The sequence below is a fragment of the Tupaia chinensis genome, unplaced genomic scaffold, assembly GCF_000334495.1.
Source record: "Tupaia chinensis unplaced genomic scaffold, TupChi_1.0 Scaffold000335_1, whole genome shotgun sequence".
NCBI lineage: Eukaryota > Metazoa > Chordata > Mammalia > Scandentia > Tupaiidae > Tupaia > Tupaia belangeri.
The window spans coordinates 4,634,571-4,656,560 of NW_006159829.1; the positions used below are offsets into that span (position 1 = coordinate 4,634,571).

The 21,990-nt window shown below is 43.4% G+C and overlaps 1 protein-coding gene across 1 annotated transcript in view; it reads left to right on the forward strand.

Annotated features, from left to right (window-relative positions):
• The window catches only part of FAM135B (family with sequence similarity 135 member B), a 296,886-nt gene extending 285,537 nt beyond the window's left edge, over nucleotides 1-11,349 (forward strand). Inside the window, exons 18-20 of the mRNA XM_027773310.1 lie at nucleotides 1,385-1,495; nucleotides 3,326-3,439; nucleotides 8,934-11,349. Coding sequence (XP_027629111.1) covers nucleotides 1,385-1,495; nucleotides 3,326-3,439; nucleotides 8,934-9,139 — 431 coding nt within the window. The 3' untranslated portion in view covers nucleotides 9,140-11,349. The remainder of the gene's footprint in view (nucleotides 1-1,384; nucleotides 1,496-3,325; nucleotides 3,440-8,933) is intronic.
• Nucleotides 11,350-21,990: the final 10,641 nt, after the last annotated feature.

Sequence of the window (21,990 nt, forward strand, 5' to 3'; positions counted from 1 at the left end):
GAGTCAGCCCTAATAAGCTCCCCTCCCTGGCAGTCTTCCAGCCCTTCGCTGGGACCCCATGTGCCTTTCCTGTACTCAGGTTGTCTTTCACAACACGGTCACATTAGCTTGTTGCTTTCAAGTTATTTTAAGGTCGTTTCTTGTTACTGTGAGTTAACTGACACAGTAACACTTAAGAAGTGGAAGTTCTAGGCCAGCCAGGTGGCATGGTGGTTAAGGAAGCTGGATCCCATATGACTGACTGTGGTTTGAGTCTTGGATCCATACCAGGCATGCATTTGTGCATGCCCAAAATCCCAAGGGGCAAATGGAGGAGGAGGGACTGTGTCATGCTTGTGCCCCTGGGAGGTCCTTTTTCTCTCTCTCTCCTTCTCTCTCTCTCTCTCTCGTGAATGCATGTGACTACAACAATTTTAAAAGAGAAAGAAAGAAAAGAAAAAAGGTCAAAGTCCTTTTTTCTGGTACTGTGTCTTTCCTCACAAACTAAGGAAGTCATATCTCTGGGCAAAAACCAATGAGTTGAACCATATTTTCCCCTGGAAATTATAATTTTGCAACATTAAAGAAGCTTTTTAAAAAGGATAATTTTGTATATTGTATCTTTGGACAGATGCACATTTTCATAGCAGTCATGGTAATGTATCTTATTTCCTTGTGTTTTAGTAAAGTTTATTGGTTGGTTGTGACATAAAACTTACACTCATCAATGTTATTGTCTGCAGAAGCACAGCTGAATGCACAGGCTCTCTAAATGGAATGCTTTTTCTAGTTCTCTAGTATCCTAAGTGGATCCATAATGGACTCTTACACATTCTTCATACTGAGCACTGTTTCATTAGGCCTTATTTTCAGAAGGAGATTGACTGGATTGAAGGCTGTGGATCATTTTGTGTCTCTGGAAGCCTATTGACATTCCATTTTGTAGGATGATTTTATATCTCTACCCTCAGTAGCTAAGAATAGAAGTTTACCTCTAGCTTTCCAAGTATTTGCTGCTACTCATTTTTTAAAAGAGATTTTTGTTATAGGGTGCATGTGCTTTCCAGAGAGACAGAGAGACAAAAAGCAAGAAATCACCCTCCAGGAGGGATGGTCAAGCTGCAATCCCTTCTCCTCCATTCTCCTTTCAGGATTTTGGGCACTCAGGCAGATGCACCTGATGTGAGTTTTGAGCTGCCAGTTCCAGGACTCGAACCATGGTCAACTACTGGAAATCCAGCACCTAACCTCTGTGCCACCTGCTGGTCTGAGCCTTCTACTCATTTGTTTTCAAGTTAACTAAAAATGCAGTGTAATCTTAATCACGCCACAATCTCACCCCAGTTTGTTTTTGTTTCATTTTGTTTGTGTTATGTTTATTTCTGTTTGGTTTTCATCTCCCTAGGCTTATGGCTCATGCAGAAACTGAAGAAATCCGGATCCCTTTTGCAGCTGACCTTCAGGGATAATGCTGATTTGCGTAAATGTTTCCTCTATCAGTTAAGCCAAAAAACAGGTAGGTGTTTTTCTGTGTGCAGCAATTATGAGTTTGAACTTGGGTTCTAACTTCTGAGACGTAAATTAACTCTGCTGCTAAGCTGATTTGTTCATAGAGAGGTGTAATCAGGAGGGCCAGGATACAAAGCCTCTTGCACTGAGAGGCCGACAGCTACTCAAGGGCTCAGTTTCTCTTTATAGATTTCCCACTTGGCATGTGAGAGGTACATGTCGGTCATCTCAGCGTGCAGAAGCTGCCCACTTCTCCCCAGTCTGCCAGTGCTCTAATTGTACAGGCCCTAGATCTGTGTGCCAGCTTCATCCAGTACAGACCCCTAAGATGAAGAAGGGCAGGTGCAGCATTTCCCATTTATTCCAGCTGTGCAGTGGGGGCAGAGGCCATTCCCAGCCCACCTGGCAGCCCCCTTTCACCACACTCTGTCGTGAGGATGAGTACAGAGATGGCGAAGACCCTGCTTGCATCCTAGGCATGACCACAGGGGCAGCAGCAATCAGAGACCTGTGCTGCCCATGTGCAGTAAGGGGGAAACAGCTGACTGGCCTGTTCAGCTCTGCCAAGCAAGCCAGCCTGGCCTGGGTTCAGTCTTCTGTCATCCTGTTAATACCAACTCGGTTGACAGCTCTGCACCTCTGTGAATGTGACAGGCTGGTCTGTAAACCTGAGCAGTTCCTTCCCTGCTCTGTCCCTGCGCTCAACTGAACTTTTGGAGTTATCCCCTACGGGGGAGTGAGGAAAGCGGGATTGGGTAGAGGTGAGAGTGAGGCTGCAGTGTGGATACCACACACCAGAGGCCCTACTAAGGCCCACCCATGGAAGCTTGGGCTCTGGGGTGGCCTACACTGCCTAGAGGTGGGCACAAGACTGGCTCTTCCCAGTGCCCATGCTGGCCATCACTGACACAGGCTGCTCCTCAGTGTACGATCTCGAGATGTGATCTTGGATAAGAGAACCCCCTCTGGTGGAGGGTCACATGGCTGAGTACTGCTGGCTGCCCACCCGCTCAGTATCATCTGGGGTGAGTGTCTGGTCCACACAGGCCACCTGGCAGCACAGAACAGTGCCCCGGACATGCATGATGGGTCCTGAAGACTGCAAACACACCGTGGTGTGTAATGTGGAAGAGCCGCGTTTGCACTGTGGGGCTGATTGCAGGAAGGCAAGGCTTGAGACAGGGAGGTATGATGCTGGACCTCAGGGGGCTGCTGGTAGTGAGGAGGAAGAGGCCACTCACCTCCTTATGTGTGCCTTCATGTTCCTGGCTACCGAAAGCTGCTTTTTTTTTTTTTTCTTAGCTAGACAGAGAAGAAAATTAGGCATTTCACATAAGGTCTCACTATTCCACAATCCTCCTGGCTCAGCCCTCTCACTAGCTAGGATTAGGTGGTCACGCAGTCTGTTCAGGTTGATCCTGGACCAAACCTGGGCCTCCCATGTGGCTGTAGCCTCTCACAGAGGGCCCTGCTGCTCACACCACCATGACCAAGTCTCCCAAAAGCTTTTGTTGCCACGTATGTGTTACTTCTCCTGCTCTGGGTCTCCTTAGCTTCCATAACTGATGAGAACAAGGATCTTACCCTCTCTGTTGTGTGCAAAAGCCTTAGGGTACTGAGTTCTTTCCTCAGTCTCCCCTAGACACCATGATTCCTCTGCTGTTGGCCTGTCATTGTTGACCTCAGAGTGGAAGGTCCGTGTGCAACGGCGCAGCGAGAGGGTCTGGCTCTCCTTAGCATTCCCTTCTCAGGGCATGTCTGTAAATTGTGCACCAACCATACAATGTATGAGTGGACATTTCCAGCTTAAAAACACTTCTCTGGCTTCTTGGTTCAGGGCTGCAGTATTTTAAAAACGTCGTGCTGGTTGCTTCTCCCCAAGACCGCTATGTGCCATTTCATTCGGCCAGGATTGAAATGTGTAAAACCGCCCTCAGAGACAGACATACAGGTAAGCTGCGTTTTACTATGTTTCTTTCTAGGGACTTTCTGCTTTAAAATCAAACACAGGGCTACCTGGTGCCAAGGTGTTTCAGGCGGGTAGATCCCACATGGACAACTCTGTGGTTCAAGCCCTGCACTTGACAGCTTGGAGAACATGCTGGGCACATGTGTGTGTGTGTGTGTGTGTGTGTGTGTGTGTGTGCTGAGAGTCCCAAAGGAGGGAGAGACAGAGGAGAAGGTGTTGTAGTGTGAACAGCCCCCCAGGAGGCTTTCTTGCTTTCCTTCTCTTTCTCTCTGTCTCTCTCTGGTGAATACATGTGTCTTCTAGCAAATTAAAATAAATAAATGAGAACCCAAAGTGAACCCACGAGATGACACCTGTTTGCCCTGGCTCTGGGTAGCAGAGTGCTGTGTACACCTAGAACTGGATGTCGACTTGGTCCAGTGAGCGGTCCTCTGTCATCAGACCGAGAACTTAGATTCCGTTCCCGTTACATGCCAGTCATGATGCAGAATCCAGGCAGGCCCTGCCCGCAGAGGGCTTCACTGTCTAGTTGGGGCATCAGAGAATAGCTGTGAGGGTGCATTGTGGGAAGCCAAAACAATAGAAGAGCAGGGCCAGCACCATGGCCCTCTGATTAAAATGGCCAGGTCCCATGGGGCTGGCCACAGTTTCCATCCCAGCCCTGGTGGCTTGAAAAACATGGTGAGCATATGTGCGTGTGTGCTCCAAATGCCAGCAAGATGGGGAAACTGAGAAGAGGGGATTACAGCATGACCACGCTCCATCAGGGCAGGTGTCTTTTCCCTCTCCTTTCTCTCGCTGTCTCTTTGTCTCTCTCTAGCTAGTACATACTCTTTGACAACTAAAAAAATTATGCATAATGCACCGAGATGGTCCAGCAGTGTAACAGCTCATAGGACAGCCAGGCAGCTGCTCACGAAGATGCCATCTGAGCTGGGTTTAAAGACAGAAGAGTTTTCCAGTTAACCGAGAGGAGACAGGCTAAAATTCTCGGTTCTCTTTCATTAATCAACTTATTCCTATGTCAAATATTTCTTTAAAAATATAAATGGCATTTTGTTTTATTTTTAAGGCATTAAAAAATAGTCTCCCAAAGGTCAAAGATTTGCTATTAATGTGTAAGCAGGTACATTCAAATTTTGACCTTGGAAATTCAACAGAAATTTTGCTGAAAAAAATAAAAATTAATATTGATATATAAAATAGAATTATACTTTTTACTGCCTAAAATAAGTACTGAAAAGTAACATGAGGCACATTATAAAATGATATATTTTCCATCTGAAATGTGCAAGTCAAGCCTACTTAGACCAAGATCCTGTCTGTCTACCTGTACCAGTGATTACCTTTCACGTTTTCCTTCTAGTCTTTGTAAATATGTATGAGGAGACTTCAAATGGTTTTTGAACAAAATCAAATTAAATTATGAGTTCATTTTGGTGCAAGGAAATTTTCAAAATGGGAACAGTTGGTGGTATGGTGACTAAAGCACTGGATTCCCACATGGCTGATGGTGGTTCAAGTCACAGACTTGGTAGCTTGAAAATCATATTGGGCATGTGTGCATTCATGCCCAAAATCCCAGGAGGAGGAGGGATAGCAGTGTGGCCATTCCTTGGGGGTGATTTCTCACTTTCCTCTCACTGTCTCTTTCTGGCTCTCTCCAATGAACACACATGTCCTGTGGCAAAACTTAAAAACAAAACAAAACTTTCAAGTACATGCATTTTAAAAAATAATATGCATTTTTCATATTTTTTTTAAGAACCCACAGATGTCATGTTACCTGGCAGCTTAAAAATCACGCCAGGCACATGTACATACATGCCCAAAATCCCAGGTGGAAAATGGAAGAGAAGGAATTGTGGCATGGCCATTCCTCCTGGGGGCTGACTTCTCACTTTTCCTCTCTCTGTCTCTGTCTCTCTCTAGTGAGCCCACACACCCTATAACAAAAACTAAAAGAAAATAAATAAAGAAATAAATATGTACATAAAAATTTATAATCTTGCATCATGAATTGATTTAGCATAATGTTATATTTATTTGCTCAAGTTAAAATATTACAAATATCTTAATAATGATATGTTTTGGGATATACCATAATTTACTTAATAATTTTCCTCTTATCGGACATACGGGGTTGCTGTCAGGGTTTTTTTTTTTTTAAGATTTTTTCTTTTGCCCTATGACACATGTACAAGGGAGACAGTGACAGAGAGAAAGAGAGAACTCACCCTCCAGGGATGATGGCCAGGCTGCAATCCCTTTTCCTCCATTCATCTGTCAGGATTTTGGGCATGTATGCACATGTGCCTGGCATGATTTTCAAGCTGCCAGTTCTGGAACTCACACCACGGTAGACCATGTGGGAATCCAGTGCCTTAACTACTATGCTACCTGCTAAATCCCAGAAGGCTTTTTAGAAGTTATCATAGGGATGGGATCAGCAGATTGCATAATGGTCATGTCACTGGACTCCCAGGTAGTTGATCGTGGTCTGAGTCCTGGACTGGTGGCTTGGAACTCATGCAGGGTTCATGTGTGTGCATGCTCAAGATCCCTAAAGGAGAATGGAGAAGGGGTTGTGGCATGTCCATTCCCCCTGGAGGGTGATTTCTTGCTGTCTGTCTTTCTATCTCTCTCTGTCTCTCCAGCGAGCACATATGCTCTATAGTGAAAACAAACCTCTCTTAAAAAAAATTAAAAAATAGGTTATCAGAGGGACCATCTGTGGCCTGGAGTTAAGGCTCTGGACTCCACATGGCTGACCATGATTCGAGTCCTAGACCACCATGGTGGCTTGAATCTCAAACCAGGAGTGTGTGTGTGTCCAAAATCCCAGGAGGAGAATGGAGGAAAAGGGATTGTGCTGTGGCCATCTCCTCAGGTGAGGGGTGTGTGTGCAATTTCTCACTTCCCTTCTAACTCTCTGTCTCTCCCACAAGTGCATGTGCTCCATAGCAAAAAGCCTAGACAAAAAATGATAAACTTTGATGAAAATCTTTGTATCTCTAAAAATTAAATCTATAATATTTAATTTAAATAAGTATCTAGTAGGGCTACTATTGGAGAAGATAGGAATGGGTCAGTACTTCCACAGTTCATTGCTATTACCCAACAAGTAAATCAAGATGCAGATCAAAACAACAATGAGATATCACCTAACCCCAGTCAGAATGTCTAAGATTAAAAAAACAAAAAATGATAACTGCTGGCGAGGATGTGGTGAAAAGGGAACTCTCTTACACTGCTGGTGGGAATGTAAATTGGTCCAACCACTGTGGAGAACAATTTGGAGATTCCTCAAAAATCTACAAATAGAACTACCATATGATCCAGCAATCCCACTCCTTGGTATCTACCCAAAGGACAGAAGAATACTTTATCAGAAAAGTGCTTGCACATCGATGTTTATTGCGGCACTTTTCACGATTGCCAAGTCATGAAAGCAACCCAAATGCCCACGAACTGATGAATGGTTAGAAAAACTGTGGCACATATATTCAATGGAATACTATTCATCCATAAAAAACAACAAAACCCTGGCTTTTGACAGGAAGTGGATGAATGTGGAAGACTTAGTGCTGAGTAAAGCAAGCCATGCTATGAAGGAGAGGCATTGTATGTCCCCACTTAATATATGCCATGTGTCTACACTCTATGACTGAAACTAATTGTCTAAAGGATATAGAAACTCAGTATATAGATGTAAATACCAGATATAGTGTGTGTGAAAGAGGAGGGTCTGAAGAAGGACATTTGGGGGAGAGACAGGGAGGAAAAGCATTAATGGCACAAGAGGTGTGGTATTATCTGTTGAAGATGTTTCGTGGTTTTATCGACGGTGCTGGGGAGAGATGTTCACCTGCTGAAATATCCATTTTGTAAGATAAATAATAATGTGATTGGATGTATGGAAGAAAATGAAATGAAAAAATAAAAAATTTAAAAAAAGATGAAATCTGTACTTAATGTGAGAAAAAAATAAAATAAGGGTATGTTATATACATTTTAAAAATACAGAGTGTTGACACAAGGATTTAGAGAACTAATAGTCTCAGCAGAAAAAATCTGGTCTAATATTCATTACATTTTGAGTGACTTTTTTTTTTTAAAAAAAAAATCGTCCTCCTGACCTTCATTCATACACAATTTAAACAAATTAGGTTGTTGGTGTTACAATACATTTCTGTTTCTGTGTATCGTCAGCATTCATGATTGTTCATTTCTACATAGTACTCTTAGACTTCCTTGAGGAGTGCAGAATCACTTAAGCTAGGACAGTAATTTTCATAGACAAATTCCCAGTTACTTAAATTTTATACTTCATCTTTCCTACCTCAGAGCTCCTACCAAGATCCTAAGAAGGGGGACGAAAGAAAAAAAAATGATAATCATGCTCCTGGCATTGTGGGGATTCAACCATCCTTCCCAGCCTGGGAAAATATAACTCCAAAGGGTCTCTTTTGTGGATGACTTGGGGAGAGAGGGAGACAGTGTGGGTTCATTCCCATAGCAGCGAGGAGCATCCAGAGTGTGACAGCTGGACTGTTAAACCCCACGGAAGAGCTGCTCCCTCATCCTAAATTCTAGAAGCGTATGCAATTCACTGGCTTTATAAAACAGACCTGGTCATCTGGAGTGAGTGAGATCCCAGAGACTTTTCTCCCAGCCTCCAATTTCGGTCTCCCAGTGAGTCAAAGGCAAATGGCCTAGCTTCAGGATCAATATAGAAGGTATCTCTTCACGATGTAAAAGTGGTCATGAAGAGTTGTATAGAAAGAAAGAGCTCAAGAGTAGGAGGTATGAATTGTAGGTGTACAAACTCATTTATTGCTCAGCAACTCAATTTCACTGTGAAACTCCAAGACTATGTTTCCTATTGCAAAGCTGCAATTGAGTCACTTTTGGATGCAAACACTATCAATTCAGATTTTCAATTATAAAAACAAAGCCAATCATCAGAAGAAACTGTATTTTCTACCTCCTTTTCCCTGGCACCCAGAATTAGGGAAGCCTTTGAAATGCCACTTGGCTTATATAATGCATGATATCTGGAGATACCTGCTTCTATTTATCTGTTGAGAAGTGTCTCTAGTCCTTTTGTCACCTGAAATAGACCTTGAGTCTCTGAGGGTCCTTTCTAGTATCTTCTTTGTCTTTTCCTGCTCCCTGGTTGGAAGCCACAGTCATCCACTGTGGAACCCCTGCCAATGTTGCCAGGATTTTAGTGCATAGGTGCACAGAGTCACTGTGACCTGTGCGATCTTTCAGAGCCTTGGCTAATTGTAATCTGACTAGACAAAGCTAACTTTGAATTTATTTATTATTTAGTTTATTAACACTAGAAAGAGCTTGGACATTGGTATGCAAAGTTCTGCCAGGAATAGGATCCTGACATACAGCCGGTGTTTTTCCCTGGATTCCACGGTGAGCTTCTGCACCAGCTTGTGTCCTTCTTCCATCCTCCCAGGTCCAGTGTATGCAGAGATGATCAACAACCTCCTGGGCCCTCTGGTGGAAGCCAAAGACTGCACTCTAATCCGACACAACGTGTTCCACGCCCTGCCCAACACTGCCAACACCCTGATCGGCCGAGCCGCTCACATTGCCGTGCTGGATTCAGAACTCTTCCTGGAGAAGTTTTTCTTGGTGGCAGGACTCAACTACTTCAAGTAGTGGCATTGAGGGTGTGGGCCTTGGGTAACTTGCTAGAAATGTTTAAGATCAGTTGAGAGCTTCAGTTGAGATGTACTTCTATAGACCGTTACCACTGAGGGTGGTGCCCCAAGAGGACAGCAGTGAGGGGTGGGAGCAGCGGTGGAACCAAACATTAGAGGTGCTTTTGCTTTGGAGATTTGGGAAAGTTGAACAAGAGCATAAAAGACATCAAACTTTGTTTGACTGTGTCTAGCCACCTGAAGTCTTGTCTAGATGCTTTCTAGGAAACATGAGAAAATAAAGAAATGGTATATTTGGAGTTGGTGAGCCCACCTTTCAGCCACCACTGGCTCAGAGAGAGATTGCTCTAGTTTAACTAGACGTATCCAATATGTTATTAGCGCATAGCTTTATCATTTTTGATTAAATTAAGTGCACACAAGCATTTCGAAACTCAGGTTAATCTTTGTGCAGAAGTGGAACATACCGTGTAAATAGAATTCTGGGTAGATTCTGATGTGCCACTTGTTCAAGAAAATGTGATACCCATGCTCCCATTCTTTCTCCATGTTCTCCAAGCAAGGGAATGCATTTAAATCTCGATTTTATTTTAGGACAGTGGTGGGTCGGAGTGATAGAAGATAAAGAGGGATAAAGGAGATGCTGTTGGTAAATATGAGTTTGTTACAAACAACAGTAACAAAAACATTGACCTAGTTGTTCCACCTACTTCCCAGACATTTTCTATGCATAGTCCTGGCCCACAGATGGTGTGATTACTTAAATCTCTGTCTATAGTAGGGAAGATCAAATGAGACTACATCTAGCAGAAGGGGCTCTGAGATGAATGCATGCATGTATGAAGCTCCTGCTGATATCTTCCCAAAGAAATGCTATGTTAGCATTTGACGCAATTGCAAAAAATTCAAACCATTAACCCGGCCGGCAACTTCTCCTCTCCTTGGTAGGAGAAAGACATCTCAATGGAGGAGTGCTGGATTAAAACCTCAGGGGAGCTCTAAGAAGGGTGCTGGTTATCTTCTAATTGAAATGTCTTTTTGCCTTAGGAAATCAAAGGGCTAGGAAAGGTCATCATCAATAGAAAACCAATTGACAATAGGGACAAAAGTGAGATCAGATTAGAGAACAGCCAGTTTCAGAACTCAATTTAAATTGTTATTGTTAATTGACTTAGGTGGAAGATTTGAAAATTACCAGAATGTTTAAGATGGTCCCAAAGGCTGAGTACACTGTATGATCTGAAGAAAGCCTACAGAATCTTCGAGTTGTATGGATAAAGTGTGTGAGCTGGGACAATGGGAAGAATAGCACAGAGACTCTCCTCTGGAGATGAAAGCTCCTGCATCTGCATCTTATTTAAGTGCAGAAACTCATCTGGGACCAGGTTCCTGCTCCCAGCATCTGGACCATGACTCTAGGTCCCTGGGGCCATGGTGACATGGCCATGCAAACTTGGCTCATTTCAGAATGTTAGGTCCTCTCATATTAACAGTGTGACTTCACAAAAACACAGGCAGTTCATGGGAAATGAGTCTAGATAGATAAGTCTGCAGGAGAGTAGATTTGTGGATTTCTAGAAAAAGAAAAAAGAAAAAAAAAGCAGGGTTTAATAGCAGGTTGACTGTTTGATAGAAGCAGTCTTCTACTCAATGAATTCAGTGTTTCTCCGTGGTTCCTTTCTGAATTGTCATCTTAACACACATGGGCCCATGAAGTCCTTGACTTGCTTTTCCACTGGGTGTTTCGTTCCAAGTTCCTGAGTCAGTACCGGGCACAGACTGGTTGCTCGTGGGTGGGGCCACGTTAGCTCTGTGACCTGGGAGTCACTGCGGCTAGCCACGCAGCCCATGATGTTGGGATGTGTTCCCTGTCTAGACAAGTGCCGATGCTCGGCGTGGGACCACACATTTGTAGCAGCTTCTCCTTTCTGGCCAAATGACAAGCCCTGCCCCTGAAATGAGCTCATTTCATGTTATGTTTCAATTTTCATCTGCCGTGTTTGTCTCTCCCTGGTCACCTGAAAGACCGCGCAGCCAGCGGTTACGGAGCCAGGGCGATCCTGACGATTATCATCTTTTCCAATAACCAGATGCCATTTTTAACTTCAATATGCTGTCTGGACATAGTGAGAACTAATGGCAATAAACGTCCAGCTGCCTGGTGCACCTCTTTTTTATAGGGGTGTCTGCTGTCTTTGTAAATCTTCTCTGGCCTCTGAGAATCTACTGTAATTGTGTAGAAAGTTCATCTCTATATTGTAAATAAGAGAGTTAAGTGTTGCGTGTCATGCCTCATTTGAAAGGCTTTTTTATGTCTCTTTCTATTGAAGTATAGATATATAATATATATATATATACATATATATATACATAAAATATATATAATGTAAACAGATACATTCTATTATTGATTATAAAAGTTATAAACAAAATGCCTGCCAAGATAATGGTCAAGTATGTCTTCATTCTCAGTGTAATTGCAGTTTGTGTTTTGTTTTTATAATTTGTTAAGTTTCTCATAACTAGTGACAGTTAAAAACAAAAGTTACCAGTATTGAGAGTAATTAGAGTTTGTAGTTCATGAGCCAAATGAATTTGGAGAAGTAGATGCGAATCTAAAGTCACCTTGGGGCAAAATAAATACCTCAATGGCAGATAAAATGCTATTAACCCCGGAGAAGGTGGAGAGAGAAAGCCTGTTAGTTACTACAATTCACAGATATTTACTGAGCAACTTCAGTCTGTGCTAGGTTGGAGTACAAAGGCCAAACACAGTCTCTGCCCTTCAAGAGCTTGAGGGACGCCCTGCCTTGTTGTCATATTGTGGTGTAACGAGTGTCTGATGCGCCTGGGAAGATGCATATTGGTTCTAGAAGTCCACTTTGCACTGCCTGGAAAAGGCCAAAAGAGAGTCTGCAAAGGGAGACCTGGAAGGTGAGCCTGCCTGCCTTACAGCCTGTCCCCACTACGTGTGTCATGTGTCATTACATTGTTCCATTCATTCACTCAACCCGTTAGTATTGAAGGCCCACCCTGTGCCTGGGATGCATTATTAAGATTTAATAGCTCACACTCTAGCAAGGAACATAGCCAATCCGATGGGAGATTCAAGTCAGTGGGCCCAACCAAAGTGTCAGGGGCCATGTGTGTACTCCAAGGGGCGGCCAGCCTGGGATAGAGATGGGTGGTCAGGGAAGGCCTCATGGGAGATGGGAGTCCAAGCCAAACCATAATGACAGAGTGAGATTTGGTAGGCGAAGGTGGGTTATAGGGATCCCTCAGAGAGGGAACAGAGAGAGTCAGGAACCTTTAGTAATCTGGAAAGGCAAGGGACATGCTGGATGCAAGGATGAAAAAGGGAGCGAAAAGTTAGCCGCTATTTTCTTCTTATATTGGGAGGAAATTTTCATTGGTTGCTCTAATGGAAATATTTTCACTTGGATGGCCTATGAGAGAGAACACCTGCCCCTGTCATCACGTCTCTGTCCAAGACTGACTCTGTGGGTCAGATGTGTTCCCTCCTGTCTTGGGAGACATCCATAGCCGCATCTTTCACTATTCTGCATTTCCTAAGTTTGCAGGGGAGGAGTGTATTAGATGCTCTACCTGGCTTTTCGTGGAGGAAAATTGGAACATGGTATCTCATACAGGACAGTGAGTGGGAACCGTGCTTTGGTTATTGTTTATTATTATGTCATAAACAATTACTATTGTTTATAATAATATAAAGTTATTATATTAACTTTATATAGTAAAGTAATGGAAGTAAGCAAGTGAAATTTCTAAATTGGTATTAACAGTGGTCACATAGACTAAAAAGAAACTTACGTAATGCTAAAAAGAAAAGAAAAAAAGAAATCGAAACTTACTTAATTCTCAGTTTAAGTATGTCCCGTGAGATTAGTGTAACTTAGTGAGAACTACAGTCCTTCCTTGGGTCACAAATATTTCCTGACAGCTTGATTACACACACACACACACACACACACACACACACACACATATATATGAGAGAGAGAGAGAGTGAGAGAGCGCATCCATCCTCCGAGTGTGTGTGTTTTGGGGGAAGGTAGTAAGCAGGGAGTTACAGGCACAGTGAGTGTGTGACGGCCAGCCTCAGAAGGAGCTCTGAGAGGAGCCAATGGAGGGATCATCCTCGTAGTACACAAATGGCAAGACCAAACTAGAAATTATAGCATGTGACCTAGGTCTTTTGTAAAGAAAAAGAAAACAAAAAAAAAACTTTTAAAAATGTTAGGACAGAGGCCAGAAGGTGGCTTGGTGGTTAAGGTGCTGGACTCATACAGAGCTGACCATGATTCAAGCCCCAGATCCAGCAGCTTGAAACTCATGCCCTGCACGTGTGCATGCATGCCTAAAATCTCTAAGGGAGAATGGAAGAGAAGGGATTATGGCATGGCCATTCCCCATGGAGGGTGATTTCTCACTTTCCCTCTCTCTACTTTTCTCTCTGGTGAGCACATGCACTATAATGGTGTTAACAAAACAAACAAACAACACACACACACAAAAAAAAAAAAAAAAAAAAAGAAACAAACAAATGCTAGGCCATTATGGAAATGTACCGTGAATCCTCACTTGAGTAAACAATCACATACTTCTCTAAGCTCCATATTTTGAGTTGCGAGCCTGCATTTAGTTATTTCAAGCTCCTGAATATAATTGCCGCACTTCCCCATGCTCTGTTTTGGGTCCATAGTGTGCATTTCTGAGCATTGGCGATAACCAGGGCTGCTGGGCATGGTGTGTGGAGGGTGTGAAGAAGAGTGGCTAGGCCAAGAGCAGAGACTCCATTATACCCTTTCACATCCACCTGGCAGGGGCCTACCCCCCAGCCTTCCTGGGAAAGATGGGTCCATTCTTGTTGAAAAGCAAGCCCCACAGGTTAATATCTGCATCATTCTTTCTACTTTTCAAAATGCCTTCACTCACTGATTCTTGGCATGTGTTATTGGGCATCTGCTTTGTGGTGGTTACTATGCTAGGTCATGGAGATACTAACACAAACCACGTCATCTTACACACTAAAAGGGCTGAGAGCAGAACAGAATTCAGGGTTTAAAAAGTTGTTTTTAAATTGCCAGATGATGCATGCCTTCACCAGAGAGATAGAGAGGGAGAAGGGAACACCTTCTCCTCCTGTCTTTATCTTGTTGAATTTGGGACACAAGCGCAAATGTGCCTGACACGTTTTTCAGATCTTAAAAGAAGGGAGAGGTGAAGTTTCTCAGCAGTGTGGCATGACCACACCCTCTGAGGGTGCTTTCTTGCTTTCCCTCTTTCTCCGTTTCTTCTTGGGGAGTGCTTGAATCCTCTGGCAAATTAGAAAAGAAAAGAGAAAAAAAGAGAAGAAACAAAAAGACAGCACCATGGACAAGGCAGAAGATAAAAGCTAAACACTTCCCAGTGCTTTTCCTCACGTTCTTCGGTAATGACATGCTTCATTTTCCGGTGTCCCAAACCCTGTAAATCAATTTCAACTTTGGGGAAGAGGGTCCTAGAGATTTCTGTCACTCAAAGGAATGCCCTAAATACAAAGGGATTCTGGACAAAATGTAAATATAGATTGAGTCTTCCAAAACGTCATGATGCATTTTTTAATGTTTTTCTTTTTTTCTTTTTTCTTTTTATTTTTGGAGAGGTTTTCGCTATACGGCACGTGCGCTCGCCAGACAGACAGAGAGAGACAGAGAGACAGAAAGCAAGAAATCACTCCCCAGGGGGATGGCCACGCCACAATCCCTTCTCCTCCATTCTCCTCTCAGGATCTTGGGCATGCACGCACACGCGCTCGGCGTGAGTTTTAAGTCACCGGGTCCAGGACGCGAACCGCGGTCGACCACGTGGGAGTCCAGCGACATAGCCATTATGCTAACTGCTGGTTCCTCATTTTTAAATGTTTTTCTATGCAAAAATGCATCGTGACTTTCCTGACAGCCCAGTACTTGTTGCTGAGGAATGCCCTGTTATTCATTAAGCATGGTTATTTCTTTATATTTGCTATCTTCTGTTCACAACAAAATTACAGAGAGAGTGAGAGAGTGGATGTGTATGTCTTCATCTGATAGATGTGGTGATGACCAGATGGATTTAGAATGCTGGGCCATCCAGTGGCATAGTACTTGAGGCAGCTGGGTCTCACATGCCCAACTGCATGGGCTGAGTGACAGACCTAGTGACTTGAAAAACACTCTGCATGTGTGCATGCGTGCGTGTCCAGAATCCCAAAGGAGGGAGAGAGGGAGAGGAAGGGACTGCAGCATGACCAGCCCCCATGGCGGGTTTTCTCACTTTACCTCTTCGTCTCCTGTGAGCACCGTGTCCTCTAACAAAGTGACACAAAATAGAACTGATCTGAACACGGTGCCGCCCTCCAAACCCAAACCTCATGACTTACCGCAGAGCAGAGACTTCTGAGGGAAAACAAACCTGGACTCTCTTTTATCTAATTTGTTACAAATAAAGGAACAAAGGAATGGAAATAACACACAACACTCAACTTTCATTTGTAAGGTTTTTGCACATGTGATTTTATTTAATTTTTAAAACCTATGCAACATAAAAATGACCCTGGGAACAGTCGAGTAAGGTATCTAAGGTGACAGAGGTCAGCAGTAGCAGACTGAAGATTCGAACCCTGGGGTCCAGTAGGTGGCATGGTAGTTAAAGAGGCTGCATTCCTATAGCCAACCATGGGTCCAGGCCCAGACCTGCCATCTTGCTTTCTCACTTTCTCTCTCTCTCTGGCAAGTGCATGTGTTCTATAGCAAATGACATAATAATAATAATATTAACAAATAAAATTAAATAATTATTTTTTAAAGTTCCAACCCTGAGCCTTCATTTTATCTTTTATGCCACCTTTCCCTCAACCAACGAAGTCATTTGTTCTGGTCTTCTCAGTTGCTAATGAGAAAATATTTCAGTCTTGATCATTTGATAGAGGCTTATTCACCTCATGTATATTTGGATGTCCGCAGTCCAGAGGCCCCCTTCATGGAGGCCAGTTGATTGCATCCCAGCATGAGGGAGGACAAGACAAGTCTGTGTCCGTCACCTCTCCCCGTTCTGGTCTCCTTCCCTCTTTGTATATTCTCACTCATACTCAACCATGGGAGCCCCACCCTGAGGACCTTAATCCCTAAGGCCTCACCATTCAACCTTATAATCATATTAAGGTTTTACCCTCTAAATCCTGTTACAGACAGATCTCTACAAGTGAATTTGAGGGTGATAAAACCATAGCATTATTTAATTATAAAATAGCGTATCTTGATAAAATCAAAGCCAGGTTTCAAGTCTATTTCACTTAAACATAACCTTATAAGCTTTCTGTTATAAAATATTTTCTATGAAACACCTACATAACCAATAGATGGCAAAGGAAATCATTACACAGTGACAGCTGTGGCTTCATAGAACATTGTAAGTGCAGTTGTGCGATTGGCTGAATTGTCTCATTCTTGACTGACCCTCTACATTTCTCCATCATTCCATCTCAAGATTTGCTTTTTCTCTTCTTTACCTACAGTCCTTTTTCTCAAAGCATAATGCCTATCTTTCCAGAACCATCTAAGAGCAGCCTCTTCTATCCACAACTTATGCTTGTGCTATCCCACTTTGGAATGACTCATCATTTTAGCCTGGGAATCAATTCCCTTTGTGGGATTTGAACCCACACCAAATGGTTTATGGGCTGAGGATTTTCACTTCCAGATGTATATGATCGCAAAGCCTGCCCAGCAGAGCTGAGTTTTCTCGCAGTCCTTTGTCCTTCATCTCAAAGCTTTTATCTGTGTCCTTTTGGGTCTCCTAAGTAGGAATATCTTTTCCTGGAGGGCAGAACCATGTCTACTTTATCCTTATAAACCCGGTGCTCCACATGTTTTCTGGCACAGAGTGAAAGTTCAATAAATATTTGTTGAGAGGAGTCTCCATTTTTCAAAAGTTCAGTGCTCTCATGTTTTAACCTCTCAACTCATGCACAGCCACTGATTCTAATGCAGAAAGAATTTGACCTTGGCTCATGTTTACTCTATAAGATTCCAAATTTGCAAGAAAAGAGTAGTTTTGCAAGATAAAACATCACTGTGGGGTTTGTGCAAGTGGGGAGGGCCTCTGTCTCCTCACCTATATACAGGTCGGTGACATCTACTGGACAGATGGCTGAAGGTCATGGATGAGGTAGGAAATGGAGACCTGGCACAGTGCCTGTTGTGAAGCAGGTATTTGAAAATTTCAGGGAGCAGTTTAGGAATACTTCATTAGTAAAGGGGTGGTTAAGGGAAGTTCACTTATACATGGCTTTGAAGTGATTCATACAAGATGACGTGGAGTATGTGACCTGCTTTGAAACTTTAGGCTTAAACCTCTAGCAATGAGAACATTTCATTGTGACCCCAGGAGCCTCCAAACTGGACTTTTTCAGGTCAATTCAGTGTATGATTGGATGGTCTCCATAATAAAATTCCTTTCCCACCCAGGGTATATTGGAAGCCATTGCCAAGTTGAGAGTTGAGGAGAAGCTGTTGACTCACAGCTAAGGACACTGCTGAAAAGATGTCACATCTAGGAGCCTGAGTTCTATAAATGACACTTGGAATCCTTTGTACTGCATCAAACTGCAAACACATCTTGAAATGCCCTTTAGGCCAAGGTTAGATTGATCATATGTGGCAAAAGACCGTTCTTCATCCTTCTTTGCCCTGAGGAAATGTAATAATCAAGGTGCCTCTGATAGAGCATATGCTATGTCTTTGCTCAGACTGTATGTTATTTATGTTTTTTTTTTCTTTTTAAAGAGTGTACCTCACTTGGCCGCACAAATGGTTTTCTCTCTATGTAACTTAATATGAAAGTCTATATTTAATTTTGCTTGTGTCCACAGTTTTTCTCATAATTCATACTTGAAAACATTTATTTATTTATTTTAGAAATTTTCATTGGGTGTGTGTGCTCTTTGGAGAGAAAAAGTGAGAAAACAGACGCAATGGTCACGCCACAATGCCTTCTCTTCCATTTTCCTCTTGGGATGTTTTTCAAACTACTATGTCTGAGACTCAAATCATGCTTTCCACCCTGTGGGATTCAGTCACCTCAACCATCCACCCTGTGGGATTCAGTCACCTTAACCACCATGCCAGTGCTGGCTCCATTTATTTCTTAATAGTGTTTCTGTTGTTTTGTTTGTTTTTGCTTTTTTTTTTTTTCCTACTTGGCTCTGTGCTATGTACTCATGACTGCAGAAGTTAACCCAGTGTGACCCTATGACCCTGCCCTCTAAGAACGTAGACTCTAATGAAGGGAGAAGATATCACACAAATAGTCCAGGGTACAATGAAGAAACAAAAGTACAATCTAGAAACAACCCACATTTCTGGCATAGGGGCTTTGGTGTCCCACCTGGGTCTGAAAGTAGGAAACCAGTCCAGGTGAGAAGCCATGGTGACTCCAGCCATGTGCTCAGGGGCATCACAGTGCTTCTTTTGGCTGCCGTCCCCAGAGCAGGGTCGGACAGGACGTGCAGAGACGGTGATGAGGGATTCATGCTCCAACCCAACTGGCCCGAAGACACCTGCTCCCATGTAGCATGTACCTGTCTCCAGTAAGTCCTGGAAGGTCTATGACAAAGCTTTCTACTCCTTTTCAAGTTAACAGGCAGAAATAGATCATCGAATGAATAAAAGGCACACCAGCAGTGTCTCCACCATTACACTGCGTAGACCTGGTCTAGTGAACCAGGCTGTGACTTTTGTTTTTAACCACCTAGGGCAGGATCTGGAATTTATTATTTTATTTTATTTATCTTTGTTTTTCAATGTGACATCTTACATCATAGAAAGTAAAGAAAGGCACTTTTGGCATGGTCCCTACTCTGAAAAAGAACCTGAATGTATAGCTTGATGCCACTGTGAACCCTAACGCGTACTCATCCTGGTGACCATATCTGTACACGGCAATTGCAGTCTCCTGCAGCCTTGCAAACTGTCTGTGAAACCACCACCATCGTATGACAAAGTCGTGGATGCCAATATAGTTCTACTATTTTTCTACATTTGCTTTTTGGTTGGCATTTTGTGTAACTCGTGATGTGTAAAAATGACAAACACCAATGACAATAATAAAAAGAAAACTTTGACTTTCTTTTGCCGGGACTTTATGTTTATGGAAACCGCGGTGCTTCTATTTCAGGAACGGTTGGGGTTAGAGGAATTGTGGCTGAAAAGATGTCACATCTAGGAGCCTGAGTTCTATAAATGACACTTGGAATCCTTTGTACTGCATCAAACTGCAAACACATCTTGAAATGCCCTTTAGGCCAAGGTTAGATTGATCATATGTGGCAAAAGACCGTTCTTCATCCTTCTTTGCCCTGAGGAAATGTAATAATCAAGGTGCCTCTGATAGAGCATATGCTATGTCTTTGCTCAGACTGTATGTTATTTATGTTTTTTTTTTCTTTTTAAAGAGTGTACCTCACTTGGCCGCACAAATGGTTTTCTCTCTATGTAACTTAATATGAAAGTCTATATTTAATTTTGCTTGTGTCCACAGTTTTTCTCATAATTCATACTTGAAAACATTTATTTATTTATTTTAGAAATTTTCATTGGGTGTGTGTGCTCTTTGGAGAGAAAAAGTGAGAAAACAGACGCAATGGTCACGCCACAATGCCTTCTCTTCCATTTTCCTCTTGGGATGTTTTTCAAACTACTATGTCTGAGACTCAGATCATGCTTTCCACCCTGTGGGATTCAGTCACCTTAACCACCATGCCAGTGCTGGCTCCATTTATTTCTTAATAGTGTTTCTGTTGTTTTGTTTGTTTTTGCTTTTTTTTTTTTTCCTACTTGGCTCTGTGCTATGTACTCATGACTGCAGAAGTTAACCCAGTGTGACCCTATGACCCTGCCCTCTAAGAACGTAGACTCTAATGAAGGGAGAAGATATCACACAAATAGTCCAGGGTACAATGAAGAAACAAAAGTACAATCTAGAAACAACCCACATTTCTGGCATAGGGGCTTTGGTGTCCCACCTGGGTCTGAAAGTAGGAAACCAGTCCAGGTGAGAAGCCATGGTGACTCCAGCCATGTGCTCAGGGGCATCACAGTGCTTCTTTTGGCTGCCGTCCCCAGAGCAGGGTCGGACAGGACGTGCAGAGACGGTGATGAGGGATTCATGCTCCAACCCAACTGGCCCGAAGACACCTGCTCCCATGTAGCATGTACCTGTCTCCAGTAAGTCCTGGAAGGTCTATGACAAAGCTTTCTACTCCTTTTCAAGTTAACAGGCAGAAATAGATCATCGAATGAATAAAAGGCACACCAGCAGTGTCTCCACCATTACACTGCGTAGACCTGGTCTAGTGAACCAGGCTGTGACTTTTGTTTTTAACCACCTAGGGCAGGATCTGGAATTTATTATTTTATTTTATTTATCTTTGTTTTTCAATGTGACATCTTACATCATAGAAAGTAAAGAAAGGCACTTTTGGCATGGTCCCTACTCTGAAAAAGAACCTGAATGTATAGCTTGATGCCACTGTGAACCCTAACGCGTACTCATCCTGGTGACCATATCTGTACACGGCAATTGCAGTCTCCTGCAGCCTTGCAAACTGTCTGTGAAACCACCACCATCGTATGACAAAGTCGTGGATGCCAATATAGTTCTACTATTTTTCTACATTTGCTTTTTGGTTGGCATTTTGTGTAACTCGTGATGTGTAAAAATGACAAACACCAATGACAATAATAAAAAGAAAACTTTGACTTTCTTTTGCCGGGACTTTATGTTTATGGAAACCGCGGTGCTTCTATTTCAGGAACGGTTGGGGTTAGAGGAATTGTGCCTGCGTCCAGTTTAAGGACTCCGCGATGTTGCTGCTCTTCCTGGGGTGCTCACTGTAGGAGGAGCCTGGGCTACCTGGGGTGGTGGACAGAGGGCAGAGAGCTTCCTTCTTTTTTAAAATTTTTCCAGAAGGTACATGTGTTCACCAAAGAGAAACAAAGAGAAAAAGGAAAAAGAAAGAAAAGAAAGAGAAAGAAAAAGAAAGAGAGAGAGAGACCTTCTAGCTGGACGTTAGGAGGGTCAGGGAACATCACAGAGTGCCATGTGTCTCTGAGTGAAGAGAAGATCATCCCCATGCTCGACACATCCGTCACTCAGGGTCTAACAGTCAGGTGCTCATCCAAAGTGCCTCCGGGAGAGGAGCTCTGGCTCCATGGCAGCTTTGTCATGTCCTGGATGATACCATGGGAGGGAGCCCATTGTTTCCCGACAAATGAGTGTCAGGGCCCTGCCCATTTCCAGCAGAAACCACCCAGAACCACAGTCCTTGCTGGGAAAGGAGGCCCTGTGCAGTTCATGTGGCATGGCGTCTACACCACTGGACCCTAGCCCCACTGACCACAGCTCATAGGAACAAGGGTGGACTATGGAGCCCAGGACAGCTTCCAGAGACCAGTCCGGAAGTGTTGTAGACAGACAAATGGAATGGGGGTGGACACATTATGAATGCTAAGTTCCATAACTGAGACGGGACGAGCATCACGCCTGTGTAGGAAAGGTAACAAAAGAGAATCCACTGTCAGAGTCCCAGCCCGGGCAGGGTGGCCGGGAGAAGAGGCCATGCCTGCGGTAGGGACAGCCAGGTAGCCAGCCTGAAGCTGCCTTGAGCTCCCAGCCAGTTTGTGGGACCACAGGAAACCACGGTCCTGGTCACCTCTGTGGCACGAAGGACTCTGCGCTGAGTGAAAGGCAGGGCACCGATCAGGGGACTCAGTCATGTGCATCTCTGTAAAAGCTGTTAGCGCTCAGTTTAAA